Source organism: Malurus melanocephalus, unplaced genomic scaffold, assembly GCF_030028575.1.
Source record: "Malurus melanocephalus ecotype Western Australia unplaced genomic scaffold, MMel_1.1 scaffold_5, whole genome shotgun sequence".
Classification (NCBI taxonomy): Eukaryota; Metazoa; Chordata; class Aves; order Passeriformes; family Maluridae; genus Malurus; species Malurus melanocephalus.
The window spans coordinates 6,567,215-6,587,478 of NW_026623237.1; the positions used below are offsets into that span (position 1 = coordinate 6,567,215).

General features: G+C 36.4%; 1 protein-coding gene across 1 annotated transcript in view; it reads left to right on the forward strand.

Annotated features, from left to right (window-relative positions):
- The window catches only part of BABAM2 (BRISC and BRCA1 A complex member 2), a 163,030-nt gene that overhangs the window by 10,140 nt on the left and 132,626 nt on the right, over positions 1–20,264 (forward strand). Inside the window, exon 3 of the mRNA XM_057371164.1 lies at positions 10,169–10,245. Coding sequence (XP_057227147.1) covers positions 10,169–10,245 — 77 coding nt within the window. The remainder of the gene's footprint in view (positions 1–10,168; positions 10,246–20,264) is intronic.

Genomic DNA, 20,264 nt, shown 5'->3' on the forward strand with positions numbered 1-20,264 from the left:
ATTGATGTGTCTGAGGCAAACCACTCCACAGCGTAGGCCACAGGTTCTTTTCTCTGTAATCTKTGGTAGATGACTGAAAGAACAAAATTAGACCACTAGGACAGAGTATTTTTTATTGTAAGATAAAAGAATCCCAGTGATAAAATTGAGTTAATTAGTGGAAAATGCAGTATTCCATTATGAGAAAGAGACACAAAAAAAACCCAGATATAAAGCCCTTTAAAGTTACGTTGCCTAAAAAACCCAGTCCTAGGTTCCTATGCATCACTGAAAAAATACCTTTAAGCCAAAAATATGACAGGGTAATGGTTGCTCTGTTTTGGATACTCAGTTCTTTTTTCGCTAGAAAAAGCTGCTTGGATTGGTTTGGTTTATCGTTAGGGCTACCAGTGACCTTTCAAAATGCCTCCCAATTTACATTATTTCTTTCTTTCTTTTCTACTCTCTCTTCCTCCAGAATGCTGGTTTCAGTCTCTCACGTAGAAGTTTGTGCTTTTTTTTGTGCCTGCCAGCCATGGATTTTTTGCTGTGGGGGGTGTCAATAATACATTATTTCATGTTCTTTGTTGAGAATTTTTCTRAGCTAATGAGAATTTTTTTGAGCTAATAGATGGTGATTGTCTGTCCTGTTTTTYGGGCTGCCATAAGTGTTACTCATAAGCCTTAACTTCAGCCCTATAGAAGTGGTATGGTTTCAGACCAACTGCAAACTGGTGATGAAGACACCTAGAAGGAAGATTTCTAGATGAAAATGTAATGTCTTCCGTGTGTGTGACATTTGTTGTTTTAGTTTTAACCTATTGCACATAGGCAAAATTCAGTTTTATTAGATAGATGCAGAAAGGGGGAGACCTTGACAGTGTAGGTGATGTGCTGGAAGTGGCAGTAAAGACAGCTCATAATAGACAGGTCATAAAGCAGCTATGGTGGGCTGGGGACTCATAAGAACTTAGGGTAGACTRGACTCTTTTAACTGGGATCTAAAGGTGACTGTGCTTACAAATAGTCTTGTCCTTGCAGGAAGTCCTGCATGGTTTTCTGTGCCTGTGAGGCTGTTAAGAGATGAGCCAAGTCTAACTCCTACTGTGATGCTGGGAGAAAACAGTAAACTGGACTGTGAGGGCAAGGACAAATATTTACAGGGAAGAGGATTTTTTTTTACTGTCATCAAGAAAAATGTACATGGAACTCCTTTCTTTAGGTATAGTTAGATGGGACCATGGGGAAAGTGATGCCTAATTTTATGCTTTATGGTGTAATCTAGAAAATAGTATTAGCACCGTTGAGGTGGTTGTGAACTGTGGGAATTAATGTGAGAATGAGAGGTTAGAGAAAGACAAGGTGAGCTGAGGRATCCTAGAACAAGAGTTCCAGGGAAAATGTAAAATGCAGCGATGTGGGGCTTGCTTTCTGTGGGTGCAGTTCCACGGGGTGGTCTGTTSTAATTTTACCGATGATTTGCCTCTTCCTTCTGGTCTTTTTAGTCCATTATGTATCTTTAATGTTGTAATTAATCTAAAATAATGCTAGAAATAGGAGAACTACTGATATGTTTATTCACATGTCATCTTTTCATAGGCTTCCTGTTGTGTCTCCAGTCTTGTCATATTTTATATAAATATACATTATTTGAAGTTGCCCTTTTGAATGTATGTGCAACTGCAAACTTTGGATTTATGTTCTAAATATGGTGATCCTTGCTTGACCTAACTTCTATATCCAAAGAACTGAATTCATTGTTGTTGCACTAACATAAATTTCTCCTGAGAGTCTATAAATTATGMAATCAACCAATACAGGTATCTATGATGAGAAAGATCTGAAACTCTGCAGTTAGAAGAAAACTTAGAAAAGGAAATGGGAAGGACATAGGATCACCAGATCCCTCCTAATATTTGTAGAATCACAGGATGGTTTTGGTTAGCAGGGATTCCTATGCATCACTATATGCATCATATAACCCAAATATATGCATCGTATGCTTAGAGATCATGTAGTTCCTATCCCCTCATCCTGGGCAGGGATGTCACCCATCTATTATTTATTTAGTTTGTTAAAGATGGAAAATGTAGAAAGAAGAACTATGAATTTGGTCCTTGAGGTTTGTCCCTAATACCAATTAATTGCATTTTCCAATAAAATGAACTCTTCTATGGTATGAAATAAATTACTTAGAAAATAGGTTGGGAGTCTTTATGGCTGCTACAGCCAATATTGTGAGCAACACTACATGACTTATTAAAGCTGATGTTTATAATAGCTCAGCCTTTGTGATTTGCTGTGTAAGTATGCTTTTTCTGTGAACACTGAAAGGATATGAAACTCCAGGTGGTTGACTGTAATTTCAACTTGGTGAAGAATGGTTCTCTTTTAGAGTAACCTAAAAGARAAATGTTCCCTATCTGATTTTATTTTTCTTTCTCCAAAAATGGAGCTCACTTTAGTGAAGAGTAGAAATAAAATGTGACACATTATTAGGTTGTAATTCATTGCAAAGTAATAGRTAATTGAATGGCAGCTGTGAAAATCTAAAACATGGTTTGAATCTGTCAGGAGGGGAAGGAGATGAAGTAAATCCAAATGATGCGTCTGCCACTCCCTCTTACTCTTCACTAAAAATTTGCTCATGAGTTCCAAGGATTTGGGGTACAGCTGGTCTTACAGTGTAATGAAGTAGTGCCTTTTCCTTGCATGAGCAAGTGACAGTTTATGATACTGCAAATTCACTAGTTTATTTACCTAAACACACTATACTGTTATTAGGGTTATCCCATTGCAGTTGTCATTATTTCTGTTCAATTTTTGATCATTCCCTCATTAAAATTTCYGTTTTCTGTTTCCATTTTATTCTTTTGGGGGTTTGTGTGCCATATGTATTCTTTAAAAAGAGCTACTTGGAATTGCCAGAGTATAAAAGTGCTTCCTTACAAAGGAAATGGGTTTGATTGTCAATGTTTCTAATGCATGTTTGTAAAATATGTTTTGTTGAAAACTTTCCTTTGTCAATTCCTAATGATTTTTCTTAATTAGCTCCCTGAGATCCAGTAAGATCTCCACCCTAAACTATAGAGATCCTATGAATGGAAACTTCTGACATGGTCTGTTCTTCAGAGGTTTTCTTTCAAGTCCGCTTGCAAGTACAATAAGTGTGGTACTTCACCTTTCGTTTTTGTGTAGCTCCTTCCAACCTGTCCTGCTGTGGTGACTGGATCTAAACCCAGCCTTCCCAGGCTAAGTGAACAGGGAATTTRGTGCTAAAAATAAAAATCAAAATTCTGTGAAGCTTGTATGTGTTTTAATTTAATGCAGAAGTTCTCTGAGATTACTTAAAAATTTATGTATAGGTGTGCTTTCTCTCTTTGGCTCATAGAAGCTGGGCTGGACATCTTCCTCCAGCAGAGGCAGCCGTGTTTTGAAGATTGCAGTACTCTTGACACAAGAGTGGGGCAGCTGTGAAGGAGGTTTGCAGTTTTAGAAGTTCCAGAGCTTTCCCCACCTGCAAAATCTGCTTTGGCAAGCCCTCACTCATATTAAGAAAATCTTCATTTTCTGTTAATATACAGCTGCTGTATTKTTTTTTTACTAGGATAGTCATTAGATGCTTTTAGTAGTGTTTCTAGTGAAAGCAGGTTGCTGACAGCTGAATTGATTTTAAATAGTTATTTGATCAGTATTTTAAAAATAAGTAAATCTGCCTATGGCTGCAGAAGGGAAGTGTGGGGTTGTTTTTCTAACATGTATGTTTTGCCTGGCATCCCACTGTTTCCTAAAAGTTCCAATTAGWGCGATGAACTTCATGCAAGGAAACATAAACGTGTTGGAAAATCAGCACTTACAGCCAATGAAGGTTATATGGAGGGTGTAGTTAACACATCTGGAGACACCTTGGAATTTTCCACTTGATAACTGTGGATTGAAATGCTTTTGCAATTATGGAATATTACCTGTATTATCAGGATTCAAAAACAACATTGTCATCTGTATTTCAATAACAAAAGTAGCCTTTGTCGATAGTTTAATTTTATGCAAAGTTTGAAGAAGCCAGATAGGGTACAGATGTTTTTTGAAAACAGTGGATTTATCTACTGGAAAGTTTTCAATAATTATCAGTTGACTTTSAGATTTTAATATTTTAATTAAAAGATGCATTTAAGTAGTGATTAAATAAATATAACTGGGTTTTAATTTCCCRAAGGCAGTGGTATGTGTCTTTGAAGTGCAAGTCCCTCTCTCTTTCAGAGGTGTAATACATATGTCTATATAAAGAAGAGAAACTAAAGATGGAACTTGGTTGACTAGACCATCTCTCCCATTTCAAATTTTGTCTGATTGACAGAATTTTGGTTGGATCTGTTTGTTTTCAGCAGCAGTTGCTCAATACTCTAAATGCTGTGTAGGATCCTGTAAAGCTTTGTGCACTGCTGCCTGATACAGGGTTTTGCCATCAGTGACAATGCTCTAAAATGTGATTTTTAACATTTCTCTGTTTTCTGATCCTTGCAAAAAAACCTGTCACCTGCTGGCCTTCCTTCTGTTCACCTCCACCCTCCACACACTTCAATTATTCCTAATGCCTCTGTACATGGCGTACCCATCTGTTGCAAATTCTGCAATTAATTCTTAATTAAATGGGATTAAATACTGTGTCTTCAAGGAACATTGGAGCAGATTTCCATCTACAAAAATACAAGGAAATAAAAATCTGAAAGCATKGACAAAGGTGGTTCTACTGGAGTTGAACATTGAGATGTTTTTCTTAGTAAATGCCGCGTAAGAGTTTTGGGTGAAATTTTGAGTTTGCTGCCTCTTATTCATAACAAACTTAATCTGTCTTTGCCTCTGAACTATATTTGACTCTTGCTGGCAAACTCTTCAGCCTCTGAAACTCTCATTGAACTGTGTCTCGTCATTCCTAAAATAATATTCATTCTTAGCCTCTTGTATTATGAAAGTAACTTGACCTCCTTTTCCCATAACAGTATCTTTATACAACACATATAGATAGGAGCAGTTGGAAGCATATCCTCTGTATGTTGGGAAGGGTTGGGAATGCAGCCAGTGGTCAGAATTGACTTTGTGGTATTGCTTTTAATTTGTGTCTGTGTTGGTTTTTAGCTGTTTTCTCCATCGAGGTGTCTGTAATGCAGTGTGAAGCTTTCTTGGCTTTTACACCAACAGTCTGGTGAACAAAAAGCAGTTGTCTGTTTTCCAAAGAAGTACTGWTCCTCAAGAACAGTGAGTGCAGCAGCCTAAGCATCATGAGATTAAAGAAGCTTTTGCATCTCTGACTGTTCAGGTTAGGCAGTGGCAATACTAAATTCCTGAGATTTTAGAGGCTAACATTCTTAGTCTAATTTGGCTTTACCATTGTACAGTAAAATCACAGATGATTTGTTTTCAGATAGTAAAGGCAGTAGAACTTCTGTGTGATCCATGAAGGAAGAATGACTAAAAGCATTGCATACTTTTAATCAGCAAATTTGATGGTCATCAGATAAATATAATGTGACTATTGGGGCTTACGCCTATACTACACATTCAAAAAAAAGAAATAAAGAGGAGATTTCTCATGTTCTTGTAGAGCTCTTATGCTTCTGTTGGCAATTCTGAATGTTTGCTATGGTTCTATGWGGTTCTAAGCAGGAAATTCTAGGAGTGGCATATAAAACAAGCTTCTGACTGAAATTTTGGGATATAAAGAGGTGGATTTTGAGGGCTTTGGGTTCTTGTGGGGTTTTTTTAAAGTCTTTCATAGTATAACCATCTATTTCCTGATTATCTGTCTCCTGAAGAATAAGGTAATAAATGCTTGTGCTTTTGTTTCATTGTGATCCCTTCAGCTGTCACAGAACGTGATTTWTGATAAGATTTATCAGAGCCCAAATAATTTAAAACACTTTCTGTTGGCAATGCTTTCAAGTGATGGTTTTAGAAAACTAGTTGATGGGAAGATGGCATTGAAATCTAGGGTTATCATAAGTCCTTGAYATCATCGTGGCTTCAATCCTGTAATATCTAAAAATGGTTTGTTTTTTTAGCTTAAAATCGGAGTGTCAATTCAACAAAGTAGTCAGTCACAAATACGATGGTATAAGAGGAAGTCTTGCTGTTAAACTCAAGTGGAACTGCGTTCCTAAAGGCTTTTAAAATACTCTGGGAAGAAGGATCAATTTTGCAGAAAACTGCATTGTATTATACTTCTCACTATAGACTGAGGCCTTATTTCAAGCARCAAAACTGACTTTCTTGGATTGCTTTGTTGTTATTATTGTTGTTGTTTGTTTGGATAATCTTTTTTATTTCCTTTTGTGACTGGTAAAGAATTATCGATGCTTAAAACTAAGTGTTGAAGCTGACAGTGACTTTTTCTTTCAATAAGAACTAGTTTCATTTATGTGTGTTTTATTTACTGTGAAAGAAACCTTTTCCCAATACTCACAGACAATCTGTAAGATGCATCAAAACCTCAACAAAGGAATGTTTTACTCGTGTCCTGCTTGAAATACYTATTTCATAAGGTTGTATCTCAACACAAGTTTAATCTGCTGTATTTGCTCAAGGAACTTAACTAAAATCTGCTGCAAAAGGGAACATTCTGTATTCAGCTGTGGTTGCTACATACTCAGTTCCGTGTACCATCTTCCAACCATAAGCCTCAGCACAGCCCCTTTGAATAGGGCAACATGATTTTAAGCAATACAATTTTTGTCCCAGAAATGTGTCAAGTTGATGATTCTTTGATATTTTAGTAGGGAAACCATTGTGGGAGATCTTGTGGTGTAGCATTAATCATCTTACAAAGACTAAGATATATCACTGCTCTGATCATCAGAGCATTAATTCCTGCATCAGTGGCTTTCTTTTGTAAAATATGGATTATTTAGATGAAGATATGCAAACCAGTGTAATGTTTTTCCATGAATCAAGAGGAAGATAGCAGACCTATATATCATAAGATAGAGTCAGCTTATGAAATTAATTTTCAACACCAGGTATTATTGTTCTGTCTGTCAATTCCCTGTTGAGAAAGTATAACAAATAATCTTTGAAAGACTTTGTTACATGTAATTTCTTTTCAAGTGGGATTTCTGTGTGGACCACAATAAGGAAAAGGATCATATTTCCAAAAACCTTACATTTTGGAGAAGATAGAGGTCATGTTTCAGGGTCAGAATTGTAAGAGGTTCTGTGTGTTAAGGAAATTCAAGCAGGAGATAATGTCCATAGCCAGGCCATTGCTTGGGGCTTTCTGCTGAAATAAGGTCACACAGACTCCTACATGTACCAAAGTTTGGATTTGCCTTAGGAGTTTTGTTCTTTTGCCGTTTACACTAAAAAGAAACTGCCTCCTTTCAAATGGATGTATATAACATTTCTGCTTGATTGCTCAGCCTATTGCAGTTATTGAAGTCTCTTGTGCAGCTCAGCCAGAGCAATTTGGGGGAAAAAAATGTTAATACTGTCACTTTCTATCATTTCTAGACCAGTAAAATTAAAAACATCTCTACTGCAGTACAAYAATACAGGAAAAGTACTTAGTATTGCTTTTAGAGGCATTTACTGTTAAATAAGGCTTATATKTTAATGTTAAAGAATATTGTACTTTCCCTAAGTATTTCCAAATGGCCCATTGTGCTAAAAGAAAAGAAGTAGGGTATTTGCAAGATCAGAAATTTTTGTGTCTGTTGAAAAGCTAACAACAGTATAATTTTGATGGTATTTGAGAAATGTCTCAGACTGAGACCTGTGATACTTTGAAAGAAATTTTCATTAAATATTAAATGATGTTGCAGAGATATTTTAGAACTTGAAAAGAACTTTTTATGTTCCACTTTTTTTTGTATGGTCCCTGGAATTGGCCTTATATGTATTGTAAGACGTAGAAATTATTTGGAAGTAGATAATAATATCTATATAGCAATTAACTTCATTCACAGCCATTAAAACACTCTAACAGTGGGCACTCCCATTTTGCTGTTCTCATCTACTAAAAAAGTGCAGCTTTGAAAAAAAAATATATTCTCTTGTTTCTGTTGCACTAGGGATCCAATCTTTCGTATTCTTAAATTKAGTTTAATCCCAATGAGGCTGGTGATGCTCACTTTTTTTGATAAGCCCTATGTAGACAAAATAATGTAAAAATAAGTAGTACAACCATTGAATAAAAACATATTTCAGCTTTGGTGCTGTTTGGCATGCTGTGTTCCCCTTCACATTTGCTTAATCACCAGGTTTCACAAAAAATAATTTCTATCATCGGTTTTTCAATAAAATGTGAAGTATTATTCCAGCAGAAGAAAACCAAGTCAAGGCATTCTTCCTGGATGAAGCAAGATGTGAATTAATCTTTTTTTGAAACTTGCTTTCCATTCAAGTCTGCRCATGTCTGATAGTAGTTATATCTAAATTATGTCTTTCTAGATTGTGTTGCATGGTGCTCTCACAAGATGTTGCAAAAGCCTTTCTAAGCCAAAGATAGGACGTGTTTCTTCCTTTTGATTTGAAAGGACAGCTATAATTTCTGTAGTGATTCTGAAAAAATACGGTGTGTTCTTGCTGAATCAGTGTAGGCTGGTAACTGTATATGGCTCTTAATTGTATCTGTCTTAGATTCTAGGTGCACATAAGTGGTTTGTTTATGTTTTCTAGCATTTTTGTGGAAACTTCATTAAAGTTAATTGATCTGTAGTTTCCTGTTGCTTCCTTTTGAGGAAGCTTCATGCAGGCACAATATGACTGTAATGTAGTAGTAAATGTAGCTCACTGAATAGRAAGTCTRAAGTTAATGCATATGGTTTCCATAACTTGCAAGTGGAAAGAGGAAAGGAGGTTGTAGAGCCAGCATGTGAGAGAAATGGCTCTCTGAACCCTTTTGAGTATGTAAGAATTAAGATTGTTCCATTTGCCCTGATGCCTATTTTGCACTGTGACATATAGAGAGCTGCAGGAGTTACCATGTTGTTTCTGGTAAAGTAGGATCTGAATTTGTTTTATATTTTCTGGCCTACCCATCTTCCTGTGTTTGGTTGTGTGTATGGCCCAGTAAATGTGGGGTTTGTTTCAATATGTTGTCAGTGGTGTGTRTTAGAGCTCTACCAGTAATCTGATATATAAGTTTAGGCATGTTATTTTACTTTTGTCTACCTTATTACTCACTGTTTTTTCTAGAGTTGGCCAGTAAGGCTTTGAGTTTTAAGTGGCCTGCAACAACTGTGCTGGGTTTATACCAATTCTCAATTATATTAGGCTGGTGAGAAGATCTCAGGGTTATCAAGATCCCTAGAAACRTAAAGCAGTGAACTTCTAAGGGTTTCCAGCATTTTTGCTCCTGGGGCTTGTTATATGCCCAGCTGGGCTTATTACATGCCCAGAAGAGAGACCGTTCCTTCCAGTGAAACAATGTGTGTCCGTGTTCCTCCTTTTGCAGCTGAGATTTTGAGATTATTTTATTTGCMAATTTTGGTCTATGACTTAAAAGCTGTGACAAAGTTGATCACCTCTGGCTTGAGCACTAAACAGTTTTCCAGTGACTATTCATGGAATGTTCATTTATCATCATGAGGCCGGGCTGCTGTTTCGGTGCTCCAAATGAACCAGAGTCACAGACTGAGGACATAATTGCTCAGTTGTTATAGCGTCAGACAGCTGATTCTGAAACTTGCTCGTATGAAGGCTACTGTGAGACTTTTCCATAATGGAAAACATTCATGTTATAATAGGTAAACAATCAATAAATGCAGGATTGTTAAGATTGAGCCCAGTTGCATGCGTGGCAGGGATAGGGAGCAGGTAACAATGTTACTGTAACCTAGSGTTCTGACCTGCAAAATTGTATATAAAATAGAGAACTTGATGACTTTGAAYGACTAATTGATACCAGTGTAATAACACACTCAACCAGAGCATTTTGCATGTACGTTTTCTTTATAAAATGGGAGGCAGTTGGCACAAATCCTAAAATTTCTTAAGCCATTGTGAGAACAGTTGATCAAACGGGAGTTGGCCTCCTTCCTTTCCTACCTTTTCTTCTTTTTCAGAATCATAAGGATGAGTATGTCTAGTAGTCACAATATCTTTACTATTAATCATTTGTATCCTGTAGAATGATGTTAGTGTTTGCTGCCATCTGTAACTGCTTAGCTCATTTTTCTCTTATCTTCGTTTTTAGCTGTACATCCTTGACCCCTGGACCCAGCTGTGATCGGTTTAAACTACATATCCCGTATGCGGGAGAAACACTCAAATGTAAGTTCAAAAATCTTGCAATTGCATCTTGGCTTTCTTTTCAGTGTTCGGTGTCTCGCTAATTTTGCAGTGTGTCTATCTAACTTTGTGAGGTTTGAGAAACCAGTGTTGGTTGCTTTCTCTTAAAGCTTCAGTTCCAAGAATATGCAACTATCAATATGTAATATTTAAGATAWGTTTACAGCCTTCTGTGATACTACAGTTTTGAAAAATGAGTTCCAAAGTCCAGAAGTCACAACCTACTCCCTTGGTATTTCTAATAAAATACTATGACTAAGACAATCTCATGACCAGTTTTAGATGCATTTATAAGTTGTATGTGATTTGTGTTGTTCTTCTCTCTCGCTTTTAAGAATAATTCTTTATTAAGCTCTAATAAAAGATGTCTGTCTGCTATTTTATTAGGTATCTTTAAATAATGACTGGTATAATTRACCAGATTAGAGAAATGTGAATTTGGTTTTTCTGATTTAGTGGTATTGTTAAATGTTCTTTATGCTTAGAGGACCTGTAGATAGCTAGTTTATTTGCCCACTGTTAATGAGTATTCTGTTTGTGTTAGTTTATGTTTTGTTTCAAAGGATTAGAATAAAATTTGCTGTTGTATATTTTAGAAGATAATGTTTTCTGAACACCTGAGCTGCTGAAAAATGGTTGTGTTGTTTTTTATCTCTATTGACTGAAATATGAGAGAGGATTAAGAATATCAGATAAAGTAAAATTCAAAACTTGGCAATTACAAATTTGGGGTAGCTTTGGTAAAGCCACACCTAGAGTACTATGTCCAGTTCTGGTCTATCTGTTACCAGAGCAATATGGATATACTGGAATGAGTACAGGAAAAAATCACAAAGATGACCAAGAACTGGAGGATCTGTTGTATGGACAGAGGCCAAAATAGGTGGGGCTTCTCAAGAAGAGAAGGCTCAGGGCAAATTTTACCAATGTTTATAAATACCTGATGGGGATAAATGAGGCAGCCTGGCTCTTCTCAGGGGCAGTCACTGAAGGGAAAAGGTCACAAATTGAAATGTAGAAAATTCTATTCAAAACAATAATTGTTTTGCAAGGGTGGTCTAAGAGTGGAACATACTGTGCTGAGAGCTTGTGTAGTGTGTATTATCTCCATCCTTGGACATGTTCGGAACCCGACTGAATGTGCAATCTTAGCAATCTTCTCTGTTTGCCCTGCTCTGGACTGAAGAATTAGACTAGACATTCTCCAGTGGTGCTGTCCAGCCTTAGCTATCCTGTCAGTCTGTGAAAATATGCTATCTGGAGGAGCAGATACTTGATGTGAAGAGAAATGGTAAGCATTTAAAACACTGCTTTGGTAGTATCCATTGAGACTGTATCATACTCATGCTGTAGTTCTCAAAAAAAAAGTTAAATGTTAAGAATGTAATTGTATTCCTTCTGCAGTATGTTTTTGCTTTTTTTTTTACATTATGTCATGCACTGGAAGCCCTTACGCTTCTTGAGATGAAATCAACATGGCCACACTTCTTATAATCTGGAAGTACCTTAAAGCTTCCATTTAACACCTGTGAGGAAAGTTGCCTTTCCCAGAGATTGACCTGGAAGTTTATTCGTGTTCAAGAAAGTAGCCAGGCTCACTATCAGCCTACTATGGCTATTTTGACTTTTCTAAATATATGAAATCATGGCCTAAGAGGCTCATTAATTGTYCTTTCTCACAAAATAAAATTGGAGTATTTAAGTCTAGCCAGCAATTATTTTAAGAGAAAAGAAGTGGCTTTGCATTTGTTCAGAAATCTTGTAAGTAATGGCTGTATCATATAGAGCCAACTGTCCTCCCAGGTAGAACTTTTAAAATAAAATTTGTTCTAATGTAGATAACTCAGCCTGTTGAGTCTTGATGTGTTGTTCTGCAATGTGTAGTAGATTCCACTTGAATCTTGTTTGATGACGATGATCAAAATGCAGTCAAAAGAGCCTGCACTTGGATGACATGCTTTATAGAGTGGTGTCATGTTCTGTGGGACTGTCTTATCTTACACAGGGCCATGTTTGTACAGTCTGAGAGATTTAAGGCTTATTTCAAGTAGAGACTAAAGTTGTTCCTGATTCATAAAGGAAAATGGAGMGATTAAAATGCCCGTGTGCAAGTGCATAAAGACTATATTCATATATTAAATGACTGTAGTTGAGTTAAAGTACCTAGAARTATGATTATGAAGTATGCATTAAATTCCAGTATCGAGGAATCTGGGCGCGTTTTTGTCCAGTGTTCTTATATCTTTTATATTGCACATGCAATTAAACAGAAAAACTACAATTCTACTGCTCTCTCCACCTTCCTAAAGTCCAAACCACACATTTTAACCATGTTATATATTTTAACAAAGACAACTGAAAATGCTGTAAACAAGCATRTCTTTGTCAGACGTATCTAATAATAACAGTGAATTAAAGTAATAATAATCCTCCGCATTTCAGTGTTACACGTTTGAAAATGCTGTGAATCATTAAGTCTCACAGCATGTGGAATAAATAGTGATGTGAGCAGATTCAAGAAAGCTTTAATAATTTTGTGTTTAGATCTTTAATGATTGGGGGAGAGTGCCATAGTGTGCAAATGGAGAATTTTCGATATTTTGTTGTTGGCTGTTACYAGATAAGTTATCTTTCAAAGGCAGAATATTTCTGCAAAGGAAAGTTGCGAAATCTGCCAGAATAGAAAGATTGGGTGAGAGTGCTTAGRATCTCCAGTGTATGGGCTTCAGTATGTGGTACCAAACACAGGCTGAAGTGTRTAGTTCCTTTGTGGTTTGTGTTGCATCCTCTTTGCAACAGATTAGGTCTTTGCATATCAACAATCATAACCGCTGCCACTGTGCAAGCACCCAATGGCAATCCCAATGTGTTGGAAGCTCTTGGTGTGCAGCTTTAGGGAAGTGTAATTGCACAGTGCAATCTTGTTTTCCAAAAAAMCAGAAAGTTCACAGCTTTTTGAAAAAGGAGAAAGTGTACTTACAGGCAAGGCAACTCCCTGTAGTGTAAAATAATGGTTAATTTCAGTAGGAGCAAACATGTTGGGAGTTCACAGTGGCTTGTTGGATGTTGAAAGAAGTTTTTTTAGATGTCATGTTCACCTTAATTTTGCATGTTTTCAGAGCTGCTGGAATGTTACGCTGAACAGTTACTCAGCTCCAGCCAGGGACCTTGGAGAGACCCACAATTTTATACTGGAGAAAATATTATGTTAGTGTTCAAGATAAATTAGTTTGTCATACTAATGGTCTTCCATCACACTTCAGATATTTTCAAGTGATGCTTTCAGAGAAGTACTTTTACTTTATTTTCTTCCATAAGGGAAATAATATTTTTGTTTGTTTTCATGATGGGAATACTTAGAAAATTTGAGCCTTGTTTTGCTAGGCTGTCAATTAAAATCTCAGACAGCTGTATGGTTTTTATTTGTTCATCCACTACTCAATATTGTTGCATTAAACTCTGTGCTTTTCTCTATATTAGAGTTTTTCAGAGTTCCTAATTGGAGTTTTAATTTCAGGAAGACTGTCTGTAATWCCCTGTGGGAGGTCGAATCTGTGTCCCTAGCACAAAAGCTTTATGTAGTATGCAGAGGTATCCTTWATTGCTAACTGAACAGCAGTATCTGCTTAGAGAGGTTCAGGATTCTTTCTGAGGAAGTATCTGTGTATTTTGAGGTGAGGTTCCGTAACTCTCACAGATGTTTCAGTCTTAGTTGATAAAATATCAAGGCAGATATCAGCAGAAATTGTCAGGATAAGCAGAATTACAAGCTGCAATAATATTTTAATTAAAATATGCCATTTAGAATCAAATTACAGTTTTGTTCCAGAAAACCCTGGAATATCTTGGGTTTGGCTTTCCTTATTCACTCAAGCTTTCATTGCTGCTTGCTAGGGAATCTGACTTTTTTTTTTTTTTTTTTGCTTGTGCTCTTCACATTTTCTTTTTCAGGCACTGATGCCTCCTTCCCTCTCTGACCTTGAGTGCTGTCATCTGGAATTTCACAGTGATTAAACAATGTGTTGCCCTTGCAATGCTACTGTTCTCTGCAGCCTCTTGAACTCTAGTATTTTCATCTTCTGTCTGATTTTCACTGGTTTTATGTGAGTGGATTATAGCTCTGGGTTCTACTGCCACCACTTTGGTTTCCTTGATCCTGAAGATCATTTCTTTTGTCTCATTTGAAGCTTAGTTTTTCATTTTTTGCTTCTCTTTTTTGTTTGTTAGATTCTTACTCTTTTTGGGCCTTAAAGAAGGAAATCAGTCTTGCTGCCTAACTAGTCTAAGAATATTTGCCATAGTAAATGGTGCAAAATTTAATCTGTTTTTATTCCTGTGATGGAACTCTTTCAGTAAGTTCATCCAGTCTTCTTGTGGCTTTCTATTTTAAGGAAGTAATTAAGAACAAACAAAATTATAGAGAACAGCCTGACCTCCTYATTGCCCTTTTAAAGGCTGCTTTGCAAAGTTATTTGCTAAACACTAGTTTATTGTGCCAATAAAGAGTTGTAAAAATGATTTTTCAAGTTACTGTAAGATTTAAGATTCTCATAAGTATGTTGCTGCAGTGCACGTGTTAGTGCATTGTGCACCACTGGGTTATTTTGCACAGGCTGTGGTYTAGTGGAGGCTCTTACGGGAAGGACTTCTTGGTTGCTGTAATTCAGATTATACTTGGATGTTATCCTTACCTGTRTGATAAGTGTCTTTTTGCTGGGTCATGCAACATACCAGAGATTTTTTCCAGGCAATGTGTTTTGCTAGAGTTTGGCTGAGTCTTGCTTTATGTGACAGGAGTAATAAATCTTTTTCCCTCAATAGCCTGTTCATTTTCTAATGGGTGTACCTAACGAGTGTGTCGAGAGAATCTTTTTGTTGTATTTATTTCTTCTTTGAACACAAAGTTTGCAACAATATTTTTCCCTTCTAAATAATCACTTTTTTTCTCACTTGTGTTCTTTGTTCACTTTTTTTAATGTTCTAGATTTGTCTTGAGCAAATAAAGATTTTGCAGGTGTAAGTCGTAGATAGTGTATTTCTTCATCAAGAGAAGGGACCTGAGGAGTTTCTATTTATAATTATGGACTTACAGAGGCTTACAAGATTTCATATTAAGCCTCCACATTGGTATTACTCTAGTACCTTCCTAGCTTRCTCTTTCCTCCTTTTTTCACCTCTTTGCACTGCACATGCTGGTGATGGTCTCTGGTCTATTTGCGTGAATCTGTTTATCCTTTGCTTTCACCTTTCCYTTTCTCGCCTACTCAGTGTCTTTGTTTTAATATCTCCAGTGTTGCTTGGCTTTAATTTCTACCAGTATCTTATCCTATCTTGAATTATCTGTTCTCATCTTTGCCTTCATTTCTGAATGAAGATTTCTGAGAAAGCAGTTGCCCARCTACAAAAGTGCAAGTAACTGAGATTGTCTTGATGCCTTCTTGYTGATCCAATTTACTTATTTTTATTCCATTTTTGCGGGTTTGCCCACTTTACAAAACAACTTACTTTCTCTTTGTGTAAACAGTTTTACTGCCCTTTTTTTCCCTTCTACAGCAGCATTTGTCATTTAAAGTTGAAGAAAAAAAGACCCACACCTGCAACCCTTTGTCCAAGAATCAAATTAACGTCCTGCAAATTCTTCCAATATATATTTTTTCTTCTGTTGGAAAAGTGGTACTTGATTCCCTAGCCCAACTACAGGTGTCTGAGAACAAGAATATCTTGATTGGCCTTTTCAGCTTCTGACACAAAGGGCASTGATCTCTCTGAAAAACCATGTGTTGTAGCTGCCATAAATGTGCCCTGAGGTATCTCAAATGACACTTGCTTTAATCAGCTGCACCAGGTTTATGGAGACTGGGTCTTTTGCAGCTTTGCCTGTAGTCGAATAGCTGTAAATTATTCTGCAGTGTCACACAGGTGCAGAGAAGTTGGTTTGCTTTTTTCTAATGCAATCAATTTTTTTTYCAAAATGTTTCTCTATTATGAGATGTTTTTGAGTCTTTAAGCTGACTTTTCTACCTTTCRTTTTCTGATATCTTGATTTACAAATGAAGTCAGAAATTAAGCTCAAAACATCTTTTGCTTGAGAGAAGAATGACCTATCAGCAACAGTACTACAGCAAAATAGAATTACTCGTGTATCTTCTTTCAGTAGCAGTAGTTTTGTATTTAACAAGTTTTAATGTCATTTCAGGAACTAATCTTTGTTGCCAACCAATTAAAAGGGTTGACTTAGAGCAAAATGCTTTAGGATGGAAACTAGTGACAAGGATTCCGGGCAGGTCTGCATTTAGTTAATTTAAATCAATTTCATAGTGCTGACTGCACTATGTCTTAGTGACTTAGTATCTTGATTGCAGGCTGTACTGAGTAACTGATTATTTTTGTATGTGTAAAGATAATTAAAACCAGTTGGTTTAGGTAAGAATATTTTATGTAGAAGACCAGTGGTTCTTGTCTACAGTTTGCATGGCTACTAGAAGAGATGGTTAGAATTCTGAATTGATGAATAAGATAATTCCACTAGCTGTCTTTTTCATTAATACTCAGCAAGAGCACTTTTTGTATTTTCCCACAACTGCTTCTGGATGGGTGTGATCTCTTGCTTCAGCAATTTCCCTGTTTGCTGTGAATGTATTTCATGATAAAGTTGCATTTGGATTTCTTAAAAGCCAAATGGGTTGATTTCCTTCATAACAAATTCCATTCAAACTGGTGTTATTCCAGGTTGCAGTGGCCACACATGTTTATTCTGCATACTTAGCGCTGACTGGCAAATTCTTGGTGTCCAGAGAAACTGAAGCATATTGATATCGTTTCAAAAGTAGAGTTTGGGAAGTTAACGGGTAGACTGCTTCCTAATTTTACCACCATTAGTTAAACATGGATGTTAATGCTGTGTTACTCTTAGCATCACATTTTTCACTACTACCAAATTTATAGGATGGTTAACAAAGGAAAAAAAAAATACCCAAACATGAAGTTACCAGGAGAGGAAAAACTGGATAGGCCAGTGTAAAGTGATTGTAGGGATTTCAGAAATCAGTTTCTTGYTGAGAAACACCTGTCTTGCTTGTAGTCAATTTTTATTTCTCTGTTAGATTTGCTTATACTTTTTGATAGATGAGAATAGCCCATGTGTGTTTTAAAAGAAATTATAGATTTAAGTATTAATATTTCTATCTTTTTGTCTGTAGGGAGCATATTAAATTTCTTTTGAAGTTCTGTGAAGTAAAATATTTCAACTTTTAATGCTTTTTTCTGTGGAGAAAAAAAGGAAGAGAAAGTAATAKTTTTGGATAATGAAAAGCAAAAGAKATATATAATACATTCTTTTTCTTCTAAATTTGTCTTTGATTCCATGGCCTTAACTGTATGGAAGTCATTTTAAATTCTGTGGTAGTATGTAATTGGAAATGTAATTCCACTGAAGTAATTATTGGCTCCTATATTTACAGCAAGGAGATAAGTAGAGTCTGAGTGTGAAGGTTTTGCTTGCCTTGCTCTTATACTGGAACGGTTGTGGTCAGTAGTGCTGTGGAGCACCACACAGTTGGTGTTCTTTTGAGGGAGYAAGGGCAAACAGAGCTGAAATGCATGCAAAACTCGTGCTGGAGGTGCAAGGAAAAGGGTATTTGTGTCATTTAGGTGGGAAGGGCAGAGATTGCAGGACTATATTGATTTTTTTTGTTGTTTTTTATTTTCCTCCAAGGTTAAGATGGTAACGATTCTCAAACTCTAAGCATAATAATTTTGCAAATGACCTTATTGGTTAAAAGTGTTACTTTTATTTACCCCAGCACAATTACATTTCAAGAGRTTAAGCCACAGATAATATCATGTAAGCATTAAATGTAGGACTAGTTATAAAAATGGCTATTTCTAGTGGGTCAAGACAAACCCACTTGTGATTCAAAATATTTAGCACCTTATACTTTGTAAGCTTACTGCAGAGGCTAGTGTTAATATTTATTTGAAGTAAAACCAGATTTGCATTGGATGTTTGTTTAAATATATTTTATTTGAGTGTAATGAAGCATTTTTTATTTATACATCATGCCAAACAAACTGTTAATTGCAGTTTTAATATCTCTGGGTTTTGGTATTGAACAAGAACAAAACCCAGCTTGAGAATGGGATCTGATTTGTTAATCTGTAATCTGATTTGTTATGGTATGTTTTTGCTTCTGATGTGTAGCTTGGGAAAATAGCTCATACGCATGGTTGCGAATAGGGCAAACTTCTTCCTTGGTGTCTAAGCCTTTTGGAGGCAGAGGTGCTGCCTTTTCTGTTCCAGTATGTAAATTAAGCAAGGCATAAGTGAGACTTGCGTGTGGAAGGGGAGAGTACAGAGCAGAAAAGTTAAAGAGACTGGGGGTGATGTGTATGGATGCCTGATGCTGTCAAACAAACAGTTCTTTGTTCTTTTGGTTTAGGAACTGGCTGAACATCTTTGGATTCATGGCAGAAGTGAGACTTATTAGAATAAAATTTGACTGAGGGAATGCTTTTTTCATTTTTAAATACATTGAAAATTTGTTCTAAGGTCAAATCTTGCGATCTTTAATAGTAAGATGCTGTATTAAACTTCCAAAATGCAAACCACTGACTATGGAGAATCACTGCTCTTTTTAAACTGTTAACATTGAAATGGAAACAACATTTTGTTCTGTACTTCTTTGTCTCTACTGAATTGTCAGCCAGCCTGTGTGAAGTTTGTAGCAGAATAATTTAGGGTTTACATTTGGCTAAAAGCTATGATACTGTAGGAAGGAGACCATAAATGATACATTTCTTTTTAGTTGGAACATAAGGACAGTGGCATCATTTTTAATTTCCGTGGGGTTGTGAATGTTTTGGCTATGGTCTCAGCAGTATTGTTTTGTGAATGTGTAAGTAAAAGGCACTGAAATATTTGGTTTATTTATTTTGAAGACTAGAGAACCTATGTAGCTATGTAGTGTATGGCCTTTTGGAAGTTGAATACACTACAGGGAAAAATAATCTTGATATACACATTGGTGTTAATATTGATATATTTGGTCTCAAAGTGACTTTTATGAAAAGGACTTGGGAATTTGGATTTGAGGCATTTTTACCCTGCACAAGTAGAAGCAATTTTAGCAATTGTAAGTAATTACGAGTAATAGAAAATCAAATATCATAATGTTAATTTTTACTCTGGATTCTGTTCCTTGTACATAAATAGTTCTTTGATATSAGTAGGTCATGAACATTTTTTAAATCCCTGTATCAGCATACTTGGTCACTCACTGTGGATAAAGACTCACAATTCTGCTAAAGTTTAGTGGAAGAAGGGGTGTGACAGAAGGTGGTAAAGAATAAATATGAACATGTGAGATGATAGACCAGTATATTGGTTTGTCCAGCTGCGACATGATGTGCCTGACCTCYGTGTGACCACACATCACACCTGAGTGCTCAGAGAGGGTACCATCCCCAGATGTACCTGATCCCCCTGCAGGAATCATTACATGGCATATGCAGCTGACCTGAACCCCAGATTGTTAAACTAATAATGCCAACTTTAATTCACTGTTACATTGAGCACTGCATATAATCATGATCTGGGAGCTGCTGTGAGTTCACTTCATGTTGTTCTAGAGATGAAAACTGAAGGGGAAGAGTTTGTACGTACTTGAACCTCCATATTGCAGCTACTACCACAGCTTTCCTGAGGTTCACCACTTACTGTGCAGCCTCTAGAGGTGGACATGGTTTATTGACAATCTCACTACTCAAGCAGAGTCCTGGAGCTGCCCTGTGATGTAAGGTTCTGTAATAGTTTCTCACTAATTGAGTATGAAGGTGTAACATCAAAAACATGCCATTATTTTGATCCTTCTTTTATGCTAAGTAGCTTTTTTTAGTATGTGTGTAGTTGGAGTGAGCTGAGCTGAAGATATATCTACTCTGTTTCACCACCTCTGTTAAAACAAGCAGAGAATGAAAAGGATGCAGCTAGCACCTGCAGTATC